The sequence below is a fragment of the Meleagris gallopavo genome, chromosome 11 (assembly GCF_000146605.3).
Source record: "Meleagris gallopavo isolate NT-WF06-2002-E0010 breed Aviagen turkey brand Nicholas breeding stock chromosome 11, Turkey_5.1, whole genome shotgun sequence".
Classification (NCBI taxonomy): Eukaryota; Metazoa; Chordata; class Aves; order Galliformes; family Phasianidae; genus Meleagris; species Meleagris gallopavo.
In genome coordinates this window covers 396,854-420,415 of record NC_015021.2, presented here as the reverse complement: position 1 = coordinate 420,415, position 23,562 = coordinate 396,854, and the positions used below count along the sequence as shown (strand labels likewise).

General features: G+C 38.6%; 1 protein-coding gene across 1 annotated transcript in view; it reads right to left on the bottom strand.

Moving 5' to 3' along the window:
* Window positions 1–1,030: 1,030 nt before the first annotated feature.
* LOC100543530 (glypican-5-like) overlaps window positions 1,031–23,562 on the bottom strand; it is a 324,270-nt gene continuing 301,738 nt past the window's right edge. Inside the window, exon 7 of the mRNA XM_010716341.3 lies at window positions 1,031–1,574. Within this exon, the coding sequence (XP_010714643.1) occupies window positions 1,498–1,574 (77 nt within the window). The 3' untranslated portion in view covers window positions 1,031–1,497. The remainder of the gene's footprint in view (window positions 1,575–23,562) is intronic.

Genomic DNA, 23,562 nt, shown 5'->3' with positions numbered 1-23,562 from the left:
AAAATATCCCCAAATCTCCTACTTTACAAATGATTCAGTGAAGAGCTATATACAAGCTGGAGAGAGTCAGATGTTACAGTGAGTGAACTTGGTGATTTAATAAAGCATTAAGCTGATTTGGATAGTTAAGAATCAGCGGGTACATTCACACAGCAATAAGATAAATAAGCAAATAAAAAAAGCCTTTCAGTACTTCTACTTGTCAGGAGTCAAACGGGGAAAAATATTTTCTATATATCCTGATGAGATTATAAAAAATGTGACCAGATGTCTTTTATGCTTCATAATACCCTGAGAACCTTTGAGACATCTGTAGAAAATGCTTTGAGGATATCATTTCGAAATGCTGCCTTCTGCTTCCCTTCACTAATATTGTTTCCCTTAACAGTGGACACAGATTGACTTCAAACAGATGTTCTACTCAGAACAATCCAATTCTCTTCATTTTAACAGGATAAGGAGGCTAAAATAAGTATATTAACTTGAGGGCCCTAGAGGAATATTTTCTGGCTTAAATAGTACTTGAAATGACAAACAGAACCTAGAAAGAATTAAAAATATAGGACCTGCCCTTCCAGACCATGTTTACATTTCCAGGTTAGATACATGTTGTCTTAAAACAAAAACAAAAACAAAAACAAAAAAAACTTTTCAACACTTCTTATGCTGAGCAGCAGAACTTAATCAAAGCCTAAGATAAATTTTGTCTCATTTTGTTTTATGATTTGCATGAAGCCAGCAGTATAGTCATGGATGATTTAGGGATTGGCTCAGTGTGCAATGTCTGATCAACTTGAACCAATTGCAGATGAGCCACTGGAGCTGTATTGGACTGCTTATCACTTGAACAAGGGCTGTGAAAACAGTGACTTGGTACTGGTCCGTCCGTTGATTTCTTGCTGCTTGACAAAAGCTGCTTTGATTTCAAATTGCTACAGAAAGTTTTCTTCTCACTTTCCAAGCAAGGTAGACTAATTGGACCAGAAAATGTATTCAATTTATAATAAACATGCATATATAGAAACATTGCTTTTTTTTTTTTTTTTTTCCTTTGAATGACTGAGATAATAGAAATTCAGTAGAAGCTTGCAAAATTTTCTGGTGGCTGCATGCTTTCTTTTTTTTATTGGCCAAGTCTTGATGAAAGAAGTCATGTAAATCTCCTTGAAGCTATGTAATTCCTGTGGTGCACACAATGGAAAAAGTGTTTAAATGACCTGAAGGTAGCGACAGATTCCAATTGGGTGCAATTGGCATCTTCAGTCTCTTGTACAGATCAACTAGAAAAATACCCTCAACAATCATGAGACACACTTCTGTCCCAAGAAACTGCTGAAAAAGTGTGAAGCCTAATCATGCTGAAGAGGTGGTTCGCAACAGCTTTGGTTTTGCACCTTTTTCTTTTCTTCTTTCTAAAGATTTCCAGGGCTGACAGACCAGCAGGCATAGGTCCAACTGAAGTGAAATAATGACACTTTTTGGACACTAAGGCAAGTTTCAGAGATTTACTACTCCGTTGTTGTGGCCCAGAGGCCTGTGATGAGAATCATCCTGCATCTTTTCTTGCATCAGCTCTGTAAAGACAAAATAAGGAAAGTCATTTGGCATTTGATGTGTTGAACAGATGAATGAGAGGAGTGGTACTTGGAATGTTGAATAGTGTGGATAAAGCATTTGGGGCTGGATTTAAAACACTACACAGTGAGCATGGTGTTCTGACAAAGCCATTGGTGCTAGGAAATCTGGTTATATTTCAACAGAGCAACCAATCATCTCAGATTTTATTCTGGTTTTGGCTCTAGATTTGCTTCTGTAGCCTTTCACTAGAAACCGTTTCTACTAAAAGTCAGTTGTATTTATACCACAGTTGAGAATTATGTTAGTGAGTTGCTGTGACTGATTTTATAAAGAACTGATAAAGTAAGTTTTAATGAAGCAACTGGAAAACAGTGAGCATTATTTAGAGGGATGTGGAGGAATAAATCTGCATGTAACCCTTATAAAGTCAAGACAACCTTGCAGCTAAGAATTAATACCGATTTTCCAATTTTTTTTTTTTTGCATATGTCTGCATAGTGATGGGAGAAACAGAAGAGGAAAGTAGGAGACCAGTAAAAAAAAACAACAAACAGACAAACTGAAGAGTACAATCATTTTTGCATTGTTGGAGGGATGTCTGTTTAAAATGTCTGTTTAAAATTACGCTTATTTGTCTTACTCAGATTTAAATCAACAATCGGGATGAAAAAAGATCAAAATGCATATTCTGAAGATTACTATTATTTGGAGTTGTATGTAGGACTTTTTTAACTGTAGCCAGGTACCCCATCAAGCAAGCTGACATGAACACACCCAAGGAAAATCTAGTTCTCTCTTCTGTATTGTCTGGAATATCCTAACAGTTTTAGCTTTCATTAAAGACTCTTAGAAAATTCTGTGTGACTGAAAGCTTCCTTACATATTTAATGCTTGTACACTACTATTGGTCGTCCCTCTCCAAACTCTCTTCTATTTTTTTACTACTAATTTCAAAATATATTGATAACCACACTCACAAGTATCATCTTTTCCCTTACATATTTGCTGAGGAATGCAAAGTCCAAAACATTCTTCCCTAAGACATATCCTATTTCTGAAAAATCACTAGAGTTGTATCAGAGAGTTCTTCAAGCCTGTGACACTGTATCTAGATGAAGATTATACTGGCACTCACTACCATCGCTACCAGCAATATGTGGATCAAGAAGGAAAACACTGAAATTTACATATTTTTTAAATTAGATTTTTAAAACAGGTAATTATTTTGCCCATGACTTCTGAATGACCTTATACAAGCTGCTTTCTCTCTCTTTTACCTCCCTTCCACTCTCATTCAGAATTTATCATCCTTATGGAAGGGGCTGTCTGTAAACAGGCGCAGCACAGACCACTGCGGATCTGTCATTTCAAAGCAATGAGTACTGATTCCAAATGATGACAAAGGTCACACAAATTAGACAGAGAAAATGCAGTATATAATAAAATACAAGAGATTTAGTACTGCTTTCGTTGAGTCATGTGAGTTTCCATCATGTTAGGCTGGAGGAAAGCAGATCCAACTGTGCTTTTACAACTCATCTGTGCACAGAGCAATATTTTATATTTACTCATGCTTCTATTTTACCCGTATTTAAGTAATGAGTTTGCCTGTGGTGAAAAGTGAGAAAAATCCAGAGTTTGTTGCAATGGTACGTCTCACAGCCTACAGAATGAAGCAAGGATTTTTTCCCACTAGCAATGTTTTTTGAGGTAAATTTAAAACTGCAGGAGAAAATAGCGGGAGAGTGCTGTGGAGTACCCCGCAGCCAGCCCCTCCAGCCTCTTCCTCACTCTATCTCTTCCAGAACCTTCTGGCAAAAAGGTAGGAAAGCAGAACAGGAAAAAAAAGTACTATTTTTTCCTAGTAGAAGAAAGCATAGAGCACAAGGAAGTAATTAGGAGGAAGACACATGCATCCTGCTCACCCAATTGCCAGGCCAGGCACACCACAGCCCGCACTGTGCCACACACGGCCTTGCTGGGGCAGAGAAGAAATAGGCACAGTGGGAGGCTGATTCGCACCTAAGGAGAGTAAGAAGAGATGAGCCTGGCCTGACATTGCTATTTCTTGGCCCTGCACAGCAAATGACACAGTACAGTGTGCTCAAAGCTGAACCACAACTTCACACAGCAGGTAGCAAGCTGTACTTTTCCAACTAGGAGGAGCTGTGGCCTAACAGGACACTGAAAAGCCACCAGCCATAACAGCTCTGCTTCTCAGCGAGACAACGCGATCCTCCCTGTTGAAGCCCAAACCCACAGGCTGCTTCATCCTTTGCTCCTGTCAGAGCCCTGGCAGGTGGAAGGACCATGAGCTGGGGTGGCCACAGCTCTGCCCTGGGGCAAAAACTGGGCTAAATGAGCCACTGCCATGATGCACAAAACCAAGGCACCCAGGCTGACCAGAAAGCAGCCACCAGAGGCCTGGCTGCGGGCAGGGGCTGACAGAAGGAAGCTGAGCACAGCCCCTGCCTCACCCAGCCTAGGGGCCCCAGCTCCGCACCCAGGGAGGGCTGCCTGTACCTCACGCTCTCCTTTGGGCAGGAAGGCATTCTGGGCCCAGCTCCAAAGGAAGAGGCTGAAATCGTCAAGCCCAAACTAGCAGTGATGTTGGCTTCTTGAAAGAGGCAAGCCTCTTTCTGTTCTTTGAGATGCTTTTAATTTATACAAGGTTCAGGAAGCCAAGAAAATTAAAGATCTTTCACGATGTGCTCCAGGGAAGAAGGGAATGAAATCTCTTCAGTACTGTGGAAAGACAAACCTACCTGCTATTTTTATAGGTATTTTTTGCATTAAGAATATTTTTCCTATTTTGCTGACTATGATTTCTCAATTCTGTTTGGTTTTCTGCAGGCTCGTGTGTACACTTTTAACAGAAATGCTTGAAATATTTTGTCTTCCGCAGCTGCAGGAGAGGTTCAGCTTTGCAAGGACATTTCCATGGAAGGTCCAAGGCCAGTTCTCCTGTCATAGGGACTGGCAACTTCTTTGTGGGTGGAACAAGTACTGGGTGTCTTCTATACTTGAGCCCAGAACTGCCAGGTAAAAGCAGTCTTTTTTTCTCCATATGCCAGTTGCTAAAATGAGAGGGCCAAAGAAACCCATTCCAAGGTAGGCCTGATTGCTAAAAGTGATTTTAATAAGGTCTAACAGCATCAATAGGTTCTGTAGAACTGATGTATTTAACTTCCTTTTAATTATTCCTGTTTATTTTGATGTTTTTGTGAGATTTTGTGTGAAAAGAACTCAGCAACCCTTGTCCTGGAAATAAATTCATTTATTAAGTATTTTGGCATTGTCATATTTTGCTTTAGTTTCCTCGGGTAACCTTCCATTCCCCTGTATTTGCTTCTCAATTTGTGCAGTTTGGATATCTTCTCTATCTCTCTCTGTTCATCATCTCTTATCTTGTCTCAGAAGAAAGAAAACACCAAATGATGTAACTATCCAAGAAGTTACTTTGAAATGAATTATTTCACTCCTATCTGGGAATAAATCAACTCAACAGCTGTTGAGTTTTTTTTGACTCTTTAGAGGGGTTATCTCTGCCTTTCAGTAGCAAACAAGAGGATTTATTGCTGAAGAAGCAACAAGATAAACTAATAATATTTGGTTTTCATGTTGCCAATGACTGTTCATCTGGAGAAAAATGAGAAGATTAAAAGAGTTTGTACACATGCATCCGCCTTAATGTGGGAGTGAGATTGGTCCAACTGTCTGCCACGAGAATAACCTTCAGTATAAACTTTTTGAATGAAATACCTAAGTCAAATGTGAATGCTCGCATATAGCAGCGTGACTTCAAAAGGGAAGTGATTAGGCGGAGAAGAGAAACTGAAAGACTAAGGACGGTTAAACATCACTAAAGAAGACCTGATAAAATAAATCCTCTCAATTTTCTTCCCCACTGCACATGCAGATGTTTGCCAACCACAGTGGAACATGACAGATTACAAAGGAATTTCTTCCAGAAGATATCTTCAAAGGATGTGCACAGATGTATTTCAAAATAAACTGGGTGGGTATTGAATTCACATAATTATATTATACTGCTCGTTTCTTCCTTAGGGGATGACTCTTGGGGATCCATCTCTCATTATGTCTTCAGCAAGAAGAAGTAAAAATAGTTATTCATTCACTGGAGGACTGTGTGATCTGTTTTGTTGTTGTTGTTGTTTTTATGAATCAATTAGTCATCACCCACAAAGACAGTAAGCTCTAACAAGCACCACTTTTCAGTCTCTCGTGGATAGGCTCTCTTCACTGAAAGCACAGACATTTTCAAGTGCTCTTTACAAAAGAAAACATGGGCTAAAGGGAACCTTAAGTTTCTGTCTCTGCTGAAGAGTCCATAAGCAAATTCTCAGCTCCTTTGAGTGGAATAATAGATTTGTTCCTCTTTAAAAATTACACTGTAACAAAGGTGAGAAATAAAAGATGAAGTCTAACAGAGATCCAAAACCAATACTCAGTCTTAACAGAAAATACTTCCCCTTCAATAACATAGGCAAAGAATTCAATCAATATTTTTCTTAGTATCATTAATTTTCCTGATAGGTTTTGAATTTTCCTTCATATCTAATACGGTGATAAGAGAAGTAGTAGATTCTGGGAATGCTTTCTTTCACACTGTAACTGTAATTCTTTTCTAGTGTCAGACTGTAAGTTCTTTTTGCTGAATGGAGTTGCAAGAATGATCTTTTACCATTTGATGCTTGTTGATGCAGTCCAAACTCAAATGTTTTCACTATCCAAGACAAACTAATAATTAAGGATGACTATATGTAGTTTGTTTGCATTCTGTTACGATCTGCCCTTCTCATTTTTATTTCTTCTTCTGCCCTCCAAGATACTTAGAGAGGGTAAGCACAGGGGCAAAAGGAAAACAAAACAAAACAAAAAAAGTGAAATTTGGTGTTGATAAATTTAAATGAGAGCCTGAAACTAAAGGAAAGAAAAAGTCTTTTATTCTGTTGCTGAACAGAAGGGACATTCTGCTTTTCTTACACTTGCTGTGCATACACTTAGGACCCTACATAAGAGACTGGAATGCTATTAAAGTCAGTAGTGCTCCTCCTCCTAAATGGCTTTGTTCTTTTCTAGATCTGCTATTACAAAGGAAAATGTCAAGAAGACATGAGAGTTCAAAGACGTTTAAAATATTGATGAGACAAGGGGGGCAAACTTCCCTTACTGGAGAAATGAAAAAAGATCTAGAGTGACTGTTTTATTGAGAGGCTATTTTAAATATATAGTAATTAACAAAAAGCACGCAAAAGGCTAATGAGCATGTTGTAATTCTATCTACAACAATTAAAAAAGTCATTTCTGAAAGATATTTTGTATCTAGGAGCATAGAATCATACAATCATAGAATCCTTAGAGCTGGAAGGGACTTAAAGGCCATGTAGTCCAGCTGCCCTGCAGTGCACAGGGACACCACAGCTGGATCAGGTTGCCCAGGGCCTGATCAGCCTGGCCTTGAAAGTCTCCATGGATGGGGCATCCACCACGACACTATGTAACCTGTTACAGTGGCTCACCACCCTCACTGTAAAAGACTTTTTCCTTATATCCAGCCTAAATCTCCCCTCTTTGAGCTTGAAGCCATTTTCTCTTGTTCTTTCACCACAGACCCTGCCAGAGTCTGTCCCCTTCCTTCCTGCAGCTCCCCTTCAGATACTGAAAGGCATGACTCAAAATGGCTAGGCAGTACAAGATGATGAATGGAAACAAATGTTTACAAAGCAAAATAACAGGGGGATATGGTCTTGCAGTCACTCAGGAATAAGTCAGGACCTCTGAAGTGAATAGACCGCACAGTTAGTACAAGGATGTAAGTAGGTCACTGCAATAGTAATGCCTCCTCTTTATTTCCATGCAATCTGCAACAGATACAAAGAGCACAATTTGATAGTAAAATTTCTGAGCTATAAAACATGTTTCTTTTGCAGTCACCAACACTGCCTCTGCATCTTCACCAGCGTTGAACAAGAGCCTGAATGCTGTGCTCCTACAAATCTGCTCTAGTGGAAGTGACCACTGTTGCTCTTGCCACTGCTAAAACACATCACTCACTGCCTCACTGTGTTAACATGCCCTGTTTGGTCCATCAATGTTCAGCAAACACCGATGAATATCTGTGAATGCCTTTTGTTCTACATGGGGGAATTTAATGCCAACCCTTTGCTCCATCTGTCCTTTCATGTCAGCCCCATTCCATTAGACTGCCCCTCTGCTGCCATCTGTCATATGGCAGCAACACGCAATGGGATATTGGTGGGAAGGTTCAACTTCTACTGCCATCCCACCAACATCCATATCTGATGTTGTGAGCTGACATCATAAACAGGAGGCACTGCTTTTGTAGCAGCCCTGGTATACTTATTTGGGAGACTTCAGATTCATAGTTAAAGGAAATTCAGAACATAAATTTAAATCTTGGAGTTTGAAGAAATGTACTCAATGCATAAATGATTCCATCATTTTCTCTTATGCTTTCCTTTCTTTTCTTTCTTTCTTTCAATTTTTTTCATATCATGTCTTTGCTATTTTCTTTTCTGGGATAGGTTATTTTAGATTGAGATGGTAGAGCAGTCCATTCAGGAATTGTAATGTTTAACTCTTCCCTCAAGAGACAAGCTGGTAACTCTGCATTCTTTAAATTCAATTCTGCCTGTCTCTTTAATCACGATTCTTTCCATTTACTGATTTGCTTCTTTTCAAGCCTTATGCTTATTGATTTTTGAAGATAACCATTAAAGACATGTACTCATTTCCATGAACCATGAAATAGTTTGAGAGTTCTCAAAAGAACATTTGCCCAAGTAATGAGGACTGACAGTTCACTGACCTTTGCACATGAGACAACACAAAGTGTCTTATACAGTCATAAAAGTGAAGCACCTTAAAGTCATTTATTAAATCACTGCCTTACTTTTCTCTCAATATGCAATGAGTTAAGCCCTCTTATTTCTAAGAGTCTATAATTCAGCCACTGTTAACTTTTCTGCAGCTTCATATCCCAGCCTGGCTCCCCTAGAAATGGTGGCAGAAATATTCTTTGTTTACTTTTCCCTAGAGCATGTCCCGGATATGCTGGGGTCTAGAAGCGTAGGTATCCACAGGTGAGTGCCCACTGGAGATGGCCAGTAAAATATGCTACACAGTGGTTTGCTCTTTTAGCTCTTTAAATCATGGCCACAAGTTACTTCTGAATTTTTTTATTTTTTTTTTCCCAGGGAAAAAAACATATCATCATCAGCAAGCACTTCTGTGTTTCGTCCATCTTCTATTCAGTGAGAACACACAACCTTATACAATCTAAGAAGCAAGAGATGAGCCCAGAAATGTATCCCAAGGAAGTGCCTACATAAGGAGAGACAGAGGTGTGTCTTAAGTTCTTCAGAGTCTGTTAGATGAGAGCCTTTCTCATAAAAGACTTTAAGGATTTGACAAACCTTGCTGATACATGCAGGCTTTTCTGCACTACGTATCTATAGATGAAAAGAGAAATAGATAATAGCGCCAGGCCACGACTGACCTTTTTGTAAGACAAGCCTCATTTCCAGGGAACAGCTGAGCCCTGAGGGATGGGGGGGCTGGAGCTGACTCCAGCATAGAAGAAAGGCTGTGGTTAAGTGACCATAGAGCTTGCTCTGCATCACTTGGAGTCACCTTTAACTCTGGTGTTAGAAGAATAGGTTTGGGGATCTTGCTTTCGGACTCAATTCCTTCTGAGACAAGACAAATGGCACTTTGATAACTACAGTTTTCCATCAGTATGTATAGGTTTAGAGTTTCCTGTTGCTGGATGTGCTGTTGTACATTTCTATCTTATAGTTTTGATTTTCTTTTCAGATAAAGTGCGTTGTCACTCTGAGTTACTTGCATATCTGTGGGTATGGACATAATCCTATGTGCAACACTAGAAAGCCAGTGTTTACCAACGCTTTTATTGAGAATTCCTGTTCTGCATATGAGAAAAGGTCAGGGTAGTTACGTGGTGTATTAAGTTAGCACATGCTGATTTTATGTATTGATTTTTTAAATTTTTTTATTTTTTTATTTTTTTCAGATTTCACTAATGGTGAATATAATTTATTCTCTGCAAAGAATAAAAATTACGGTTCTGAGAGGTTAATGAACTTGTTTGTTCACACTGTTCTAATAGATTACATGCCAGAGGAGGAGACAAAAACATGAATTCTGACTATGGTACTGACACGCACTTGGAATGCAACCGTACAGTTCCCTGAGGTTCATTATCCCAGACAGACAACGAACTATGGGTCTCTTCATCTGAGGTTAATTGGAGTCTCTGTACCTTTCCTTAAATTAAAAGAAATGCCCTGAGGAAACTGATGCACTGAATGTGTCTCAAGAACTTTATGTCCAGTTTAAGGTGGAACTCAGAATGGAAAGAAAAGTGGTGAGTGGTGACCACAAGGTGAATGCAACAGGAAAACAGAGCAGTGCATACTCGGTATGCAGGTAACATGGATACTGTCCAGGGGAAAGCAAAGCAATTGCCACTCTTAGCAGTTTCTAATTCCTGACAAATCTGAGGAAATCCAAGTCTCAGACCCAACTGGACTCGGTTATTTTCTAAATCTGCAGACAGAGTTACTCCATAATGAAAAATTGATTTTACAGCTGGAAACTGAAAACTCTGAAACTGGAAGGAGAAACATGAGCCTGAACCATCAGCATGCTGCAGTACCCAGTGCTAAAGCTGGAGGAAAACGTGCCCCATGGGTGATAGAACGGAATAGCGCCTGCTGAACAAGGGGAGGCAGTCCCACAACTGATGAGTTTTTTGTTTTCTCTGTGGGCATTTTCAAGTTCTAGGCGTTATCCTGGACAAATGATTGAGGATCCCAAAGTCCTTTAGTACTGCTGAGTAACAATTGTGAGTGAGTAGGGCTCACACATCTTGTGTCACCACCTCCTCATTGCTCTGACAAATTCCCTCCATTCATATGTTGTTTTCTTGAAAACAGAGAAGATGGGAAAGTAGTAACGTGTGCCTGTTGGACCTAAACTGGTAGGTGTAGGACATGGGTTACTATTGCATCTAGAATTCTTTATTTCTTCCAAAGATAACTCTGAATCACCTTGAGCACACAATAAATGCAAATAAAACTTGTCTGCTTCTTACATAAGCAGAAGTGTTCCAGTTTGCTCTTTTATGACAGTGGTGGCTCATGTTTGGTTCCTGAGTTGTTAGTAATTTCACAAGTATATTTTCCAAAAGAATGGTGTTTTCACATGCAAAGCTGCAGTACAGGAAGACTTTCGTCGTACTGCCTCTCAGTATCGTAAGGCTAACCATCATTCTGGTGAGACAGTGGTTGTATTTGGAGCCGCACCATATTGGAACCCCTACAACAAATAAGGCTAAATGCACTTTTTTTTCCAGAGTTTGAGTGTGTCAGGATTTCTGGATTGCTGATGGGAGAAACAATAGCTTCAGTCAAAGATGAACTTGTGTCAGTATTAAGGAACATATCTGAGACATCTCATCAGATCTGATGGATTCTGTGTATTTTTGGAAAAACAAGAACTGAATCAGGTGAGAGGCAAAGCCTATCTTAAAATAACCTTACAGAGTTGAACCGTCAAAGAAGTGCTCTTTTTTCACATCTATGGAAGATGAAACAACACCCTTTGAAGTGGAGGCTGGTTGGATTTCAGAATGAAGCTGTTTCACAGGTTTAGACACCTGCTTAATTAGAGGATGAACATGAAATCCTTAAACTTAAAAGGGCAGCACTTCAGAGAACAAGTATTCCTCTAGCATTGACAGAGAAGAGCTGCTAGCTATTATCCTTGGAGATTGGTCAAAAATGAGTACATAAGGTAAAAGCACTCTCTATAGATGGTGAGAAAAGCCATATATAATTCCCAAACCTCAAACAGGAAGTTTTTTGAAGGAATCAAGGAAAAGTGGAATCACAGGGGCTTAAGGAGCAACAGTCAAATTAAGCAATCAGAAAACAGAACGGGTAAGAAAACAAAAACAACAAAAACCAGTTAGGTAGATAGCAGGAACATGATCATTCAAAGACAATTAAAAGAATACTTAGTTCATGATACTGATCTTGTTCAGCGGTCTGTCCTACAGTCATCATACAACCCAGTTGGAAATATTACAAGAGAACCTCCTAAATATGATTTAAAAAATAGGAAATAGAAGAGGCAGGAAAAAAGCAGGACAGAGCAATGAACAGAAGGTCATGAAAAGTAACTCTAAAAACATTCACAGGAACAAAGTTCTCTGTTGAGTCATTTTGTGTGGCAGGGGGGTTGGAGATTCATGATCCTTGAGGTCCCTTTCAACCCTGACCATTCTGTGATTCTGTAATTCTTTATGAAATGCTAGAGGCACAACCACAGTAGTCAGAATCTGCTGACAAAATTACCATGCTTTTTTTTTTTTCCCCCACAAAAGAAGAGAAACTGCAAAGTTCCTAACTGACAAGCGACAAAAACACGAAACTAATAGGAGGGAGTTTACTTCTTCTGGCACACAGAAAAGTAATGTGATCCTAATCAATACCAAGGGCCAGGCTTTTAATATGGCATGCAGTTACTGCAAGGCCTTGGTCAATGGAGAGCTTAGATCTGATTGTTTATGTTGGAATGGGTTTTGATGAAAAAAGTCCTACCTGTTGTGTGGAGGAATACTGGATATTGCTGTGAGTTCTGTGCCTCTTCAATAATATTAAGAGCTCCCAGAAGAGCAGCACCTTTACATCTCACTATATTTATTGCAAGAAGGAAAAGCAAGGAAGCAGTTACACTGCTGAAGAAACAAACCCTTTTTTGCCAGACTACGATTACAATATTAAATGTTCTCTAGCACTAATCAAAGTGTAAATCCTCTATTTAGAATGTGGCACAAACTGACGAAAATCTTATTTAAGATTTTGTCATCTTTGTACTTTCCAAAGATGCTCAAAGATACATGTAAAGAAATACAAAAATTCTATTAGAAGACAGCAATTTCCTGTTGTATGGGGCTGCTGAATCACGGCCTGAACCTCTGATTGATCACCTGAGGCAAGCAGTGAGTCAGCCACAGGAGCACAGGTGAAGGCAATTCAGCTGTGCTGCAGGAAGGGGTGGAGCCTGGCTGCACCTCTCCTAGAGCCATTTAAGAGCTGACTGCCAGAGGGGAAGGATCTCTTCTGGAGATCCACTCCATCAGGAGTTCATCTTGTGAGCCCAGGACAGGGTGAGTGACTTTCTCTCATTTCCTCCAATGTAAATTATTTTGTTTGTTTGTTTGTGTGTGTGTGTGTGTGTGTGTGTGTGTGTGTACACCCCCCATCTGTATATCCATTGATTAAACACCTGTTGTGGATTATTTATTTTTATTTCAATTCGTAGCTCACTGTCCTTTACAAAATACGTCATTTAAGTTTTCAAAGTAGCGATGTTTTTCTGTTTAAGATATTGATTTCAGACTCCTTTTTAAAATTCCCTTTATCTCATTCAGCGCTGAAAGTAGACTAAAGAAAGTTGACAAATGTAGTTGATCATACATAGGCAGATATACTGCAAATCAAATGTGCTTTGGAATCAGAAACAATTATTATAGCTTGAACACAATTTAGGACAAAAACAATTTATTTAAAAGACCCAGGATGCAACTAATGTAAAATACAAATGTAAGCAACGCATTAATTCCTGTAAAATAAAATGAACTAAGCAAGACTTTGAGACCACAAACTAATTCTTTAAGTATCTAAATGGTAAACCATTTATTTTACAGTATTTTCTACCCAGGTGTACTGTAAGCATTCATGGTATATTAGTTCTGATGCTGAAGTACAGTATGTACAATAAGTAGTGGTATGATGCAAGGTTTTGCATACTGGATCCCATTTTTATTCCAATACTACCCTGTATAATAAAGACTTTGTCTTAATGCTGCTACATTACCCTCCTCTTGTATGCAACTACACTGTAGTTCTGGAAATGGTTTTTAACTGCCTTGTTCATCCCTAACGTGGAAACTCAAATATTCTACTTAAATTCATTTTCTCATTTTTAACGATACTGCCACCAAATATCTTCCTATTTCCCTCACTGTTTTGTGGACTTGTAAAAAAGCTTTTACCTATGCCTTGCCTCAAAGAAACAAAAATAACCAAAATAGCTCTTTCATGGCAATTAGACAGACAGCTAACACTGCATGCATTGAGAACAACTCCAAAAAGGTGAATGTGTGTCACTGTGGAGCCATGCATCCTAGTTTGTTTTTTTTCCTGGTTTGTTTTGCGTAAAATAAAATATCAACAAAACTCCAGGAAAGACCTTCTTCCCTAAGGGTGACAGTATGAACGTCTCCTTGTAGCCCCAGATCGTTGCTGCTTCTCTTGAAAAGGCCCTGGCCATGCCCCTAGGAATGGAAAACACCATGAGACTCATGGCATCCCATGTGTTAGCAGACTTTCATTTAAGGCATGATGACACAATCTGATCAGTGGCACAGAGAGTGTAAAACTGTTATGCAAACTGCATAACCTCTGCAGTTACTCTTGATTTTCTACCCATTTGAAAGATAGGAAAGAATTCTCATTCTGGGGATAGATACTAACTTAAATTTACACAGCTAAACTGAAATGAAAGGCGCCGTGCTGATTTATGCGTGCTTCCCTGCAACATTTCATACCCATGGAGAAATCTCAAAGCTTTTCAGTTTCCTAACTTTCTAATTTCATACATGACCAGTATTTCATATTGACATTTTTGATAGAATGTTTGTCTCAGATCTCAGTTTTAAAAAGATCAAATGATCTTACTCAATATACTATGAACTCAATATACATAAAATGAATATTTATCTTGAAGCCTACTTAGAATATTGAAGCAATCTGCTTTAATTTCCACCACTTTAACACAGTATCTTTGACACCCCAGCACAGCAATGCTTTGGATAGTCTCTAATTAATACAATTCTTTAGCTGTAAATTCTTTAGCTGTATAACCATACAGAGAAATCCAGGAGTGACACTGGAAGCTACTTTCTCAATGTCCCCTTGCTTTCCTTTTCATTTCAGAACACAACATAAATCTGTGATAGCGTACTGAACGATGGGAAAGAGGCATCTGACTACTTCCATTTTAAATGCATTTTAAATATCAGCACCTATTCTATGCTTAATAGCCTAAGAACCTAGCCTACCTTACACACAGAGAAGACACATGAAAACATGGTTTTCTATTCATGAGTTTTTATAACTGCGTATTTGCAAGTACTTCATGAAACTAGCAATGCATTTATTTTCCAAATGAAATGTCCATATCCTGTAGAATAATTTGAACAGTGCTAATTAGGTGTACAGAAAGGCCACTGAGGATAATTTATGTATCTCTCTGCAACAGAAAAAATGAATAAATGTTAATTGCTTATATTATACAACAAATGATTTTCTAGAATGGCACTAAATTAGCTGCAAATATTATAATTACAAAGTAGTGGGTAATTTACTAAAGATTAATTGAAATGATTTAGGGCAAACCGCATATTTTTGCAAGGCAGTATTAATATGTTTTGCACAGAAAAGAAAAAAAAAACTAACAAAATCGTCAGTGGTGGCGACGGGCTGTTTAACAAAGTACTTTATGCACCTCATGGAAGCATCAGTGGCCTGTCCTGTGTGTCCTTCTGTAAGAAAAGCATTACATTTTTGCAGGGGAAGTCACTGTAGTGTTGATAATAATTAGAATGTCTGATTCACCCTATTAAAGGATCTAGTCTGATCTCAATTGCATGGGATTGAGGCAAAAATCACGCTTCATTGTGTGTCCAACAACCTCTTTGGAGAGCTGTACCAACTGTGGCTATTTACTACCCAAGGGCTTAAGTAACTGCACCAGCAGATTGAATACATTCCTCTTAAAAGCAAAATTTCACTATGCAGCAGTAGTTTCATTTCCCTGAACTGAGTGCAGCAGTTTCTTGCATCCAAGCTTCGTACTGCACTGCATGCAGTGCAAAGGAATGGGGCTCAAAACAGAGACAGGGAAAGGGACTTAGAAAATTGTTCTAGTTCGGATGGAATTTCTTATTTAGGAGCATCCTCAAATACAGAATACTTTTTGGAGTTTATCTACTTCTTATAGTCTCTTGGCCTATTTTTTTTTCTGGTTTATTATTTAACACAATTCAAATGCAGCTTCTTAGGGTGTGACAGTGCAAACCAGAAAATAATTCCAGTCTTATGGGGCAATAGGTGTAAGACATGATCACATCCTTTTAATAAGGCACATCACAGTTATAGCAACACTGACTGTTACATCTCACTTTTCATTAACATGTGTCCTATGTCACTGAAAGAAGCATTGTGATCAGTGAAAAGCTAAAAACGAAAATATATGTCGCAAGTGCTCTTGCCTAGTTGTGATATAAGCACTTCTGATACTATGCTAGTCAATGTGCAAGATACATTTTAGGGAATGCTCCCTATATGCACAGACCTACCTTTATCCCTATAGAGAGAGATGAAGAAAGCGTAGGTATCAATTAATTCTCGCTTAAAAACTGGGCTGAAATCCTCTTGAACACATCTGTTATGAAATCTTGACTCTAATTTTAGCTAAACATTATAATCTGTTTAATGTGAAGAGGCCTATTCAGCAACACAAGGACTTTCTGGATTCGTTTCCTACTCAGTATCTCACTTTAATGTGCTTCAGCTTCTTTTACTCGAACAGGTCTTGCTTAAAACTGTGTGCAGTACTGAACAAGAATGGCTCAGTAAACTTGGGCAAAAAAGCTCATCTAACATTCAAAACTAGACTGCACACAGCACCCATCAGGACAATATAGCAGAAACATATAGCATTAGAGATTCAAACTGAAACATAATCATACATGGTGCAGTCCTGGTAACAAAAGAAAATAGGAATATATTAAATAGGCATGTGACTTAAGAGATCAAAGAGATATGAATCTCATAGCCAGATATCCGTACACAGAGCCTCTAAAGTAAATGCAGCTGAACATTATTATCTGTATTGTTCTAGCAGGCTCTGACAGACATCTGTACCTCAGAAGATTCATTATTGAGTGAAAGAACAGAATCACAGTTCTTTACACAGTGACCAAGTATCTGGTCCGCTCCAGGGCAGGGCATAGCATTTGCAACAGGCAAACCAGAAAAAAATGCAAGGTTGAAAATGAGCTGCCAATTTACAGCGAGCATGCAAACTGCAAAGCAAGTGCAATTCATAGGAGATGTCAGCGAAGTTGCCTTAAAATGTAGTCTGTAGATTCTCCAGCTGCTCTTTGCCTGGCCAGTCTCCATGCTCTAACTTAGGTGTAAAAAGCTGCTTGAAAACTAGAGGGAAACGCTTGGCTCAGAGCCTCAGAAAAGATAGCTGGACATTGTCATGCACTGGCACGTTGCAGCCATACACACTTTTGTCCGTCTCTGTTGGCTTGTCTCCCTGATGCATCCATAGCCATGGAGGAGAACAGTGACATAGAAACTTCTCAAACCTTTCACATGAACCTGATGGAACACGCTGTCTAAACAGCAGTCAAACACTGAGAGGAGTCTGCATGTCCACAGCAATTCCACCTTATTTGCTAAGAACTATACACCACTATCAAGAGGAAAATATAGATTGATTCTACTCAAATGCATGACAGCAGCAGCAAGAAGACTTTCCAACACTGGCAAAATATTAAAAGAAGGTTGTAGCTATACAGTAAACATCCAGAAATCAGTGGCTGTATACAATTCATAATTGCTAGGTAAAGCTACAGCAATGATCTTAGACTGGTGTGTTATTTTACATTAAGGTTACTCAGACAACTTCAAAAGTATTTCCAATTTAGACCTTTGCAATTACTGAGAATTACATGTGTCCCTGATATCAAAATAAGACTTATTTCATCTTATTCATCCAAAAAGGAACACTTCTTGTCTGACGATACCAGTTTGTCTTGCTTTTGCTATTATAGTTTTTCCGTTTGATGGAAAATACTTTTTCATATGTAAATGCAACTGATCCTGAGGAAAAAAAAAAATCATAAAGTATCAGTAAAAATATACTGCATTGCTTTTAAAAGCTGCACCACTTCTGGTGCACATTATGAACATATTTCATGACCAGTACTCTTCTTACAGAGTAAAAGTACATCACTGTGAAATGCATTGGTAGCAGCTGAATCTTCTGCAGCCTCTTCCCCTGTCCTGTGCCTATTAACAAAATGAATTGATGGACCTATCTTACCCTGCCACTGGAACTTGTTCTAGTTTCCTCACTGGAACACAGGAGCTTACAGAATCATATAATCACAGAATCAATGCTACCTCAGACAAAAACTTGCTAACCAAACCCCAAATTACAAATACTTAGTTTTTCAGAGGTTTTTGTTTAGCAAGGTCATGAGATTTATCAAGAACAAAGATTCTCTGGGTGAGTTACTCCATACATGCAACTTGCTCTGCCACAGCTCAGTACGAGGCTATCTGGATCACTGGCCTGCCCTAAAAGCACAAAGATCTCAAAAAGACATACGTGTTCCAGGTATTCAAGTTCCCATTCTCCAAGTGAGAAATGAAAAGGCCAAGCTGCCTTGCTGGAGTGTGGCAGTGTTTGAGCCTAACCCCGAACCCTATTCCTATCCACAGGAATACTGATGGAGACTTAAGGGTGCAAATGCCAGCATGTGTGCCTGAATGATGACTCAGGATCTCAAATCTGAGAATGTACTATGTTCATAAGCATGAAAAATGTTATATTGCTTCAGTGAAGCTACAGTGATCAGTATTACCTGAGGAGCTGGTGATGGATGTGTGCACTAAAAGCACATTTTGGTGCGTACACAGAGACCAGGCTGTTTAACAGTACCAGTCACAACCGATCTGTTAAGGCTGCAAGGAGCAATGGTGTCCTTTCACAGTACATCTCCTCAGGTAGAAGTGCACTCTTCCCAAGGGCAGTGGCAATGAATGCAAAATGTGGCATTTGTAATTATGGTTCAATAGACTGGTGCAGGTCCCAAACTTTGGAAAGCATTGGACAGACATTTTTGTACCTTTGGGAAACCTGATTCACACTGAAAAGATTTGAAAAGCCCTACTGAGTGATATTAATAACCTTAGCATACTGAAAAATCGGAACACAAAATAGAAAATATTTCATGTTAGCATACAAATCTTTTTCTATTTCATCTCCTTGTTTCAACATTAAAATTGAACACTTTTAGAAATCTTTTTTTTTCACTTTAGAGCCAACTCCTTCACACCTGGGTGTGTTGATGGTTCTGATTACTCTTCTACATCTGTCAGTGAAAACTTACAGCCCAATTAAAAAAAAAAAACAACAGTGAAGGCCCCACCTTTGCAAATATAATTAGACACGTTCACTAATGCTATCTGAAAACATGGCAAGCATAGTGAGTCTTTGTCCAGTTATGTGTAAACTGTCGCCAGTTTACATCCAATGGCACTCAGTAATACTGACACATAACACCTTCTTTAAATCAAGATGTCCTTCACAATCAAGGCTTTCAGTGAAATGCCTGAAGCTGATTAGTAAGTCATTGGGTTTTTGTTCTGAATGATGTCAGTGGCTGTGTACTCTAAGTATCAAAAGAGATGCTCTAACAAAAAAAAAAGATAAATGTTTTACATTCAATCGTATAAAACTGTACACAATAACAGTCTACAACATGAAAGTGGCCATTAAGTTGTTGTAACAGTTATGAAATGCAGCAAGTATAACAATTCTAATGTTTCACATGCTTATCATTAATCACTGTATTCATACAGTTGTGTTTGTTTATATATATTCAATGGAACTGTAAACATAGCTGTTGGAAAACACACATTAACACTTAACCCATTAGAAGTTCAGTACTTTCCATCTGAAAAGTTATAATACATCAAGATATGATGGATTAAAAAAAAAGGAGCCTTGAAATATAATGCACATTTTGACATTTTCTAGGATAGAAATTGAGATGTAATAGAGAATATTCTAGATTTGGCTATTTTACATTTACACCTATAGTGATAGAAAATTTTAAACATTAAATGTAATTAAATAATACAGAGTTTATGAAACAGTTGATTTCAGACATCCACAATGCCCAAAATCTTGGTTGTGTATAATGGGAGTTCCCATTAACTTACACCTCTCAGTCCTTTATGGAAAATTTATTTTTTCTTTAACAACTAAACTAAATTAAATTTTAACTGAATGATTTTTTTTTCCCCTCTCCCCTCTCTTTTCTCCCTCCCCTCCCCCCCCCTCCCACTGTACAAAACTGCATTCAACTGAAGAAAATGCTATTATGCTTGTATTTCCTGTTGCTGGACATTCATCCCATAAACCTTGAGCATATGTTCAAGCATTTGGTGATACCATTTTGTGGGGCAGGGAAACTCACTATCTATACTGCTCTCAGTAAACAAAGTGTTTCTAATTTTTGCAATTGTTAAGGCAACTATGCTGATATATTAAACACTGATATGCTGATATATTAAGCCATATGCTTTTGTGTGGCTTCCTACACTCTAAACAGTAGCAGTTAAAAGAAATTTCAGACATGCTTTGATCTTCTTGACCATTTAGGAATTTCATCAAGTTGGTCAAAGTACTTCACTTGAACATGCTTTAAAACTGTAGATGTAGCTTATTAGCCACTCACTGCAGACATAATGCATGTATTGGCTTAGATTTGAAGACCGACCATTCCTTTAATTTATCAGAAAAAACTTAAAAAATAACACAACAGCCAATCTGATTCCAGTGAACATAACTGAGAAAAACAGCAACACACATACACAGCTCTCATGTTCTCAATTATTTCTGTCCCATAACTAAAGCTACTTGAACTTCTGCCATCATTTTCTCTGCATCCTGGCTGGGCTTAGTCAAAAGCTATCTTCACTCTAGGTGAGGACACTTCCTATCTGCCAAATCCAACACATTGTTTAATATTTATTCTAACATATCAACTAAAATAGAGAGCTATTTCCCTTTGTTTTCTCTGGGTAAGGCTGAAGGTATACATGACAGTGAACAGAAAGGCTTGTGCATAGGCTGCAACAGTGTGCAGCTATGGGGGGCAAGGCCACAGAACTGCTAGTGCTGTTAAAACAAGTGAGGAACTCAGGGCTGCACTGCTCCCATTTCCAGTTGCACTGTGTTTAGAGGACGACTTGACAGTGCTTGTGGTGGTTGTGGTGACAATCTTTTTCAGAGTTGGTTTTGGTTCATTTCTGTTTTCTGGATGGGTTTTCTTGTCCTTGAGTACATCTGAAAACATGAAAGTAAATGTAGGATTAATCACACATCTGGAACATGGAATGGAATACGTACTCTAGCCTGAATAACCGAACTATGTACAGAGAGTGACAGGATGCCTATATTAACGTGTTAGTTGAACCCAGTGGCCACATCATTTTGCTAGGCACCCACTATTTTGCTCAGGAATTCCGGCCTACCCTACTGGTAGACAAAGCATAAAACCGGTCACAGTTTTATCCCTTTAAAAATACCTTCATTTTCACCTGGGATAGGAACTGGCTTATGCTAGGGTTGACCAGTTTTGTAACATGCCCCAGTGAAATACCTGTGAAGTTGTTAAGCTACCACAGGAAGAGAGTTGGAGAACATATTGACTTAATTCAAAAGCCAGCTTCCTAGTTTGTTTTTGCATTGCCTTAATTTTAAAGCAACACAGGACTTTCGGTACAGTGGGACAATCTGGCAAGAAAGGCTACGAACACAAAGAACTACGTAAGTGTCTGATATGCCTTGTTCATCAACGTGGACAAATAAAATGGCTACAAAGAGAAAACGCTTTGAGTTTTGTTTTGTCATTTTCCCTAGTAAATACAAGTTTTGTTTGTTTTGTTTTGGTTTTTGTTTCATCATTAAGATATGGAACAGTTTCACTGATTATTTATTTATTTATTTATTTTTCATCCCTCCAGATGCATTTTGGGGCAATGTGGGCCACCTTTTATGTAAAGGATTAGATATGTAAGAAACTAGTATCAGTAGTCTTTTCTTGCAAAAACAGATTTTCAAATGAGAAAATGATTGATAAAGGTCTCCAGTTATCTTTGCAAGTATTACTGTGATCTTATTGCCATTGAGTCCTTCACTGGCATTGTGCGAAAAATCAGCACTTCCTCTAATGATGACATGATCTGCAAAAGCATACCTAAGTGCCTGGCATATAACAAAATTCTTACCTGCAAGAATTGATAATTGTTCAGGTCCAAGCTATAAATTTTTTTTTTGTGATACTAATGAATACAATGCACATACACACATAAAGCAAAAAGTGTAATTTTGTCATGCAAATAAAACAACAAACAAATAGAGCCCTCATCTGAATCAGAGAAACAAGTTTTTGGTAGAAACTAGAAAGGCAGAAAATATTCCAGACATGTAAATGCAATCTGAGATCATTGTCTGCATATCAGTAGTTCTGACCAACCATCAATAAACCCACTTGATAATAAAAATGAGCTATTGTACTAGGAAAGCACACATTGTTCTTGCCAGTATAAACTGTAAAAGAAATGCAACAAATTCTTCCATTTTATCATAATATCAAGCAGCTGAACACCACACAGCCCTTTGCTCACTGCTTCCCCTTCCCCAGTGTTCCATATATACATGGAAATATAAATATATTTATTTACAAAGAAAGTGATTCTCAAGCTTCTCATTCTTGGCCAGCATTTGCTGACCAATGTCCAGCCAGTCCCTAAACAGCGGCAGCCCTCTCGGTCACCCCAGTTTCATAGTTTTCCACATGCCACCATACAGTATGGAATACCCCTGAGGTTGGCTTAGGGCAGCTGCCCTGGCTCTGCCCCTCCCAGCCCCTCACTGGCAGGGCAGCACATGAAGCTGAAAATCGAAGTGTCCTCAGCTCTGTGCAGCACTGCTCAGCAACCACTAAGCATCGCTGTGTTACCCACACTGTTTTTCTCCGAAAGCCACAACATGGCACCACACCAGATGCTACGAATCATCCTTTGCCCAGCTGAAACCTGGACAACCAACACTGATCCAGAGGATCCTTTGATTACTAAACCTGATTCAAGGCTTACTGCAGAGAAGGGACACAGCTGGCAAAGAATGCAGTGGGAAAAAGGCAGTGTGCCATTCTGTTCCAAATTCGCTATGGCAAAATGTTCTTCAATTCCAGCTTGCAATGGAGCTAACAGAAGGGAAAAAAAGCATGCTGTAAATATTTAAGAAATACCAGTATTCTGAGGACACTTTAAAAAAAAAGGACAACCTTCAGACTGTCATTAAAGTAAATTAAAGATAAATCCTGGAAATAGGTGTGCTCTGACACTGCCTAGACTCCTTTCCATCACTGTCATTCTCCTTTCTGTCTGTGGAAAACACGCTGTTTCTCTGCTGCCTCTTATATCATCCCAGCCTGCTGACTTCAGCTCTCTGGGGCCAGCTGATTAAATTAAGACCTCACTCAGGTAAATCTATTCCCCTCTTTCACTTGGCCATGTCCAGCATTGTAACTTGATTGGCCTCTATAAATCGGGCAGACTGAAATGTATTAATTCATTTATTTTCTTAATATTGACCTAACCAAAAAATCTAAGGTAAGATTTAATGCTATCAGAGAAGCCGTTGGTTTTTAAAAGCTTTCCTCTCAGTAATTACTTAATGCACTACATAACAAGCATTAAATAATACATTAGAAAATTCTGCCTTTATCCTTTACATGGAAAGGACTTAACTCTGAATTCTCTCTTTGTCTTTACAGCAGAGTGCTTCTCTGATGGACAATTCTAACTTAGGACTCTAATTAGCTCTCTGATTAAAAATAAATAAATAAGAATAGCCCTAGACCTAACCCAAGTCAGCATCTTTTTCAATCCCATATTCAGTTTTTAAGTCACAAATTTCAGCAAAGATTTCATGTCTTTTTCCAGTTTGTTAAGAGTTCCAGCTGCATACTCA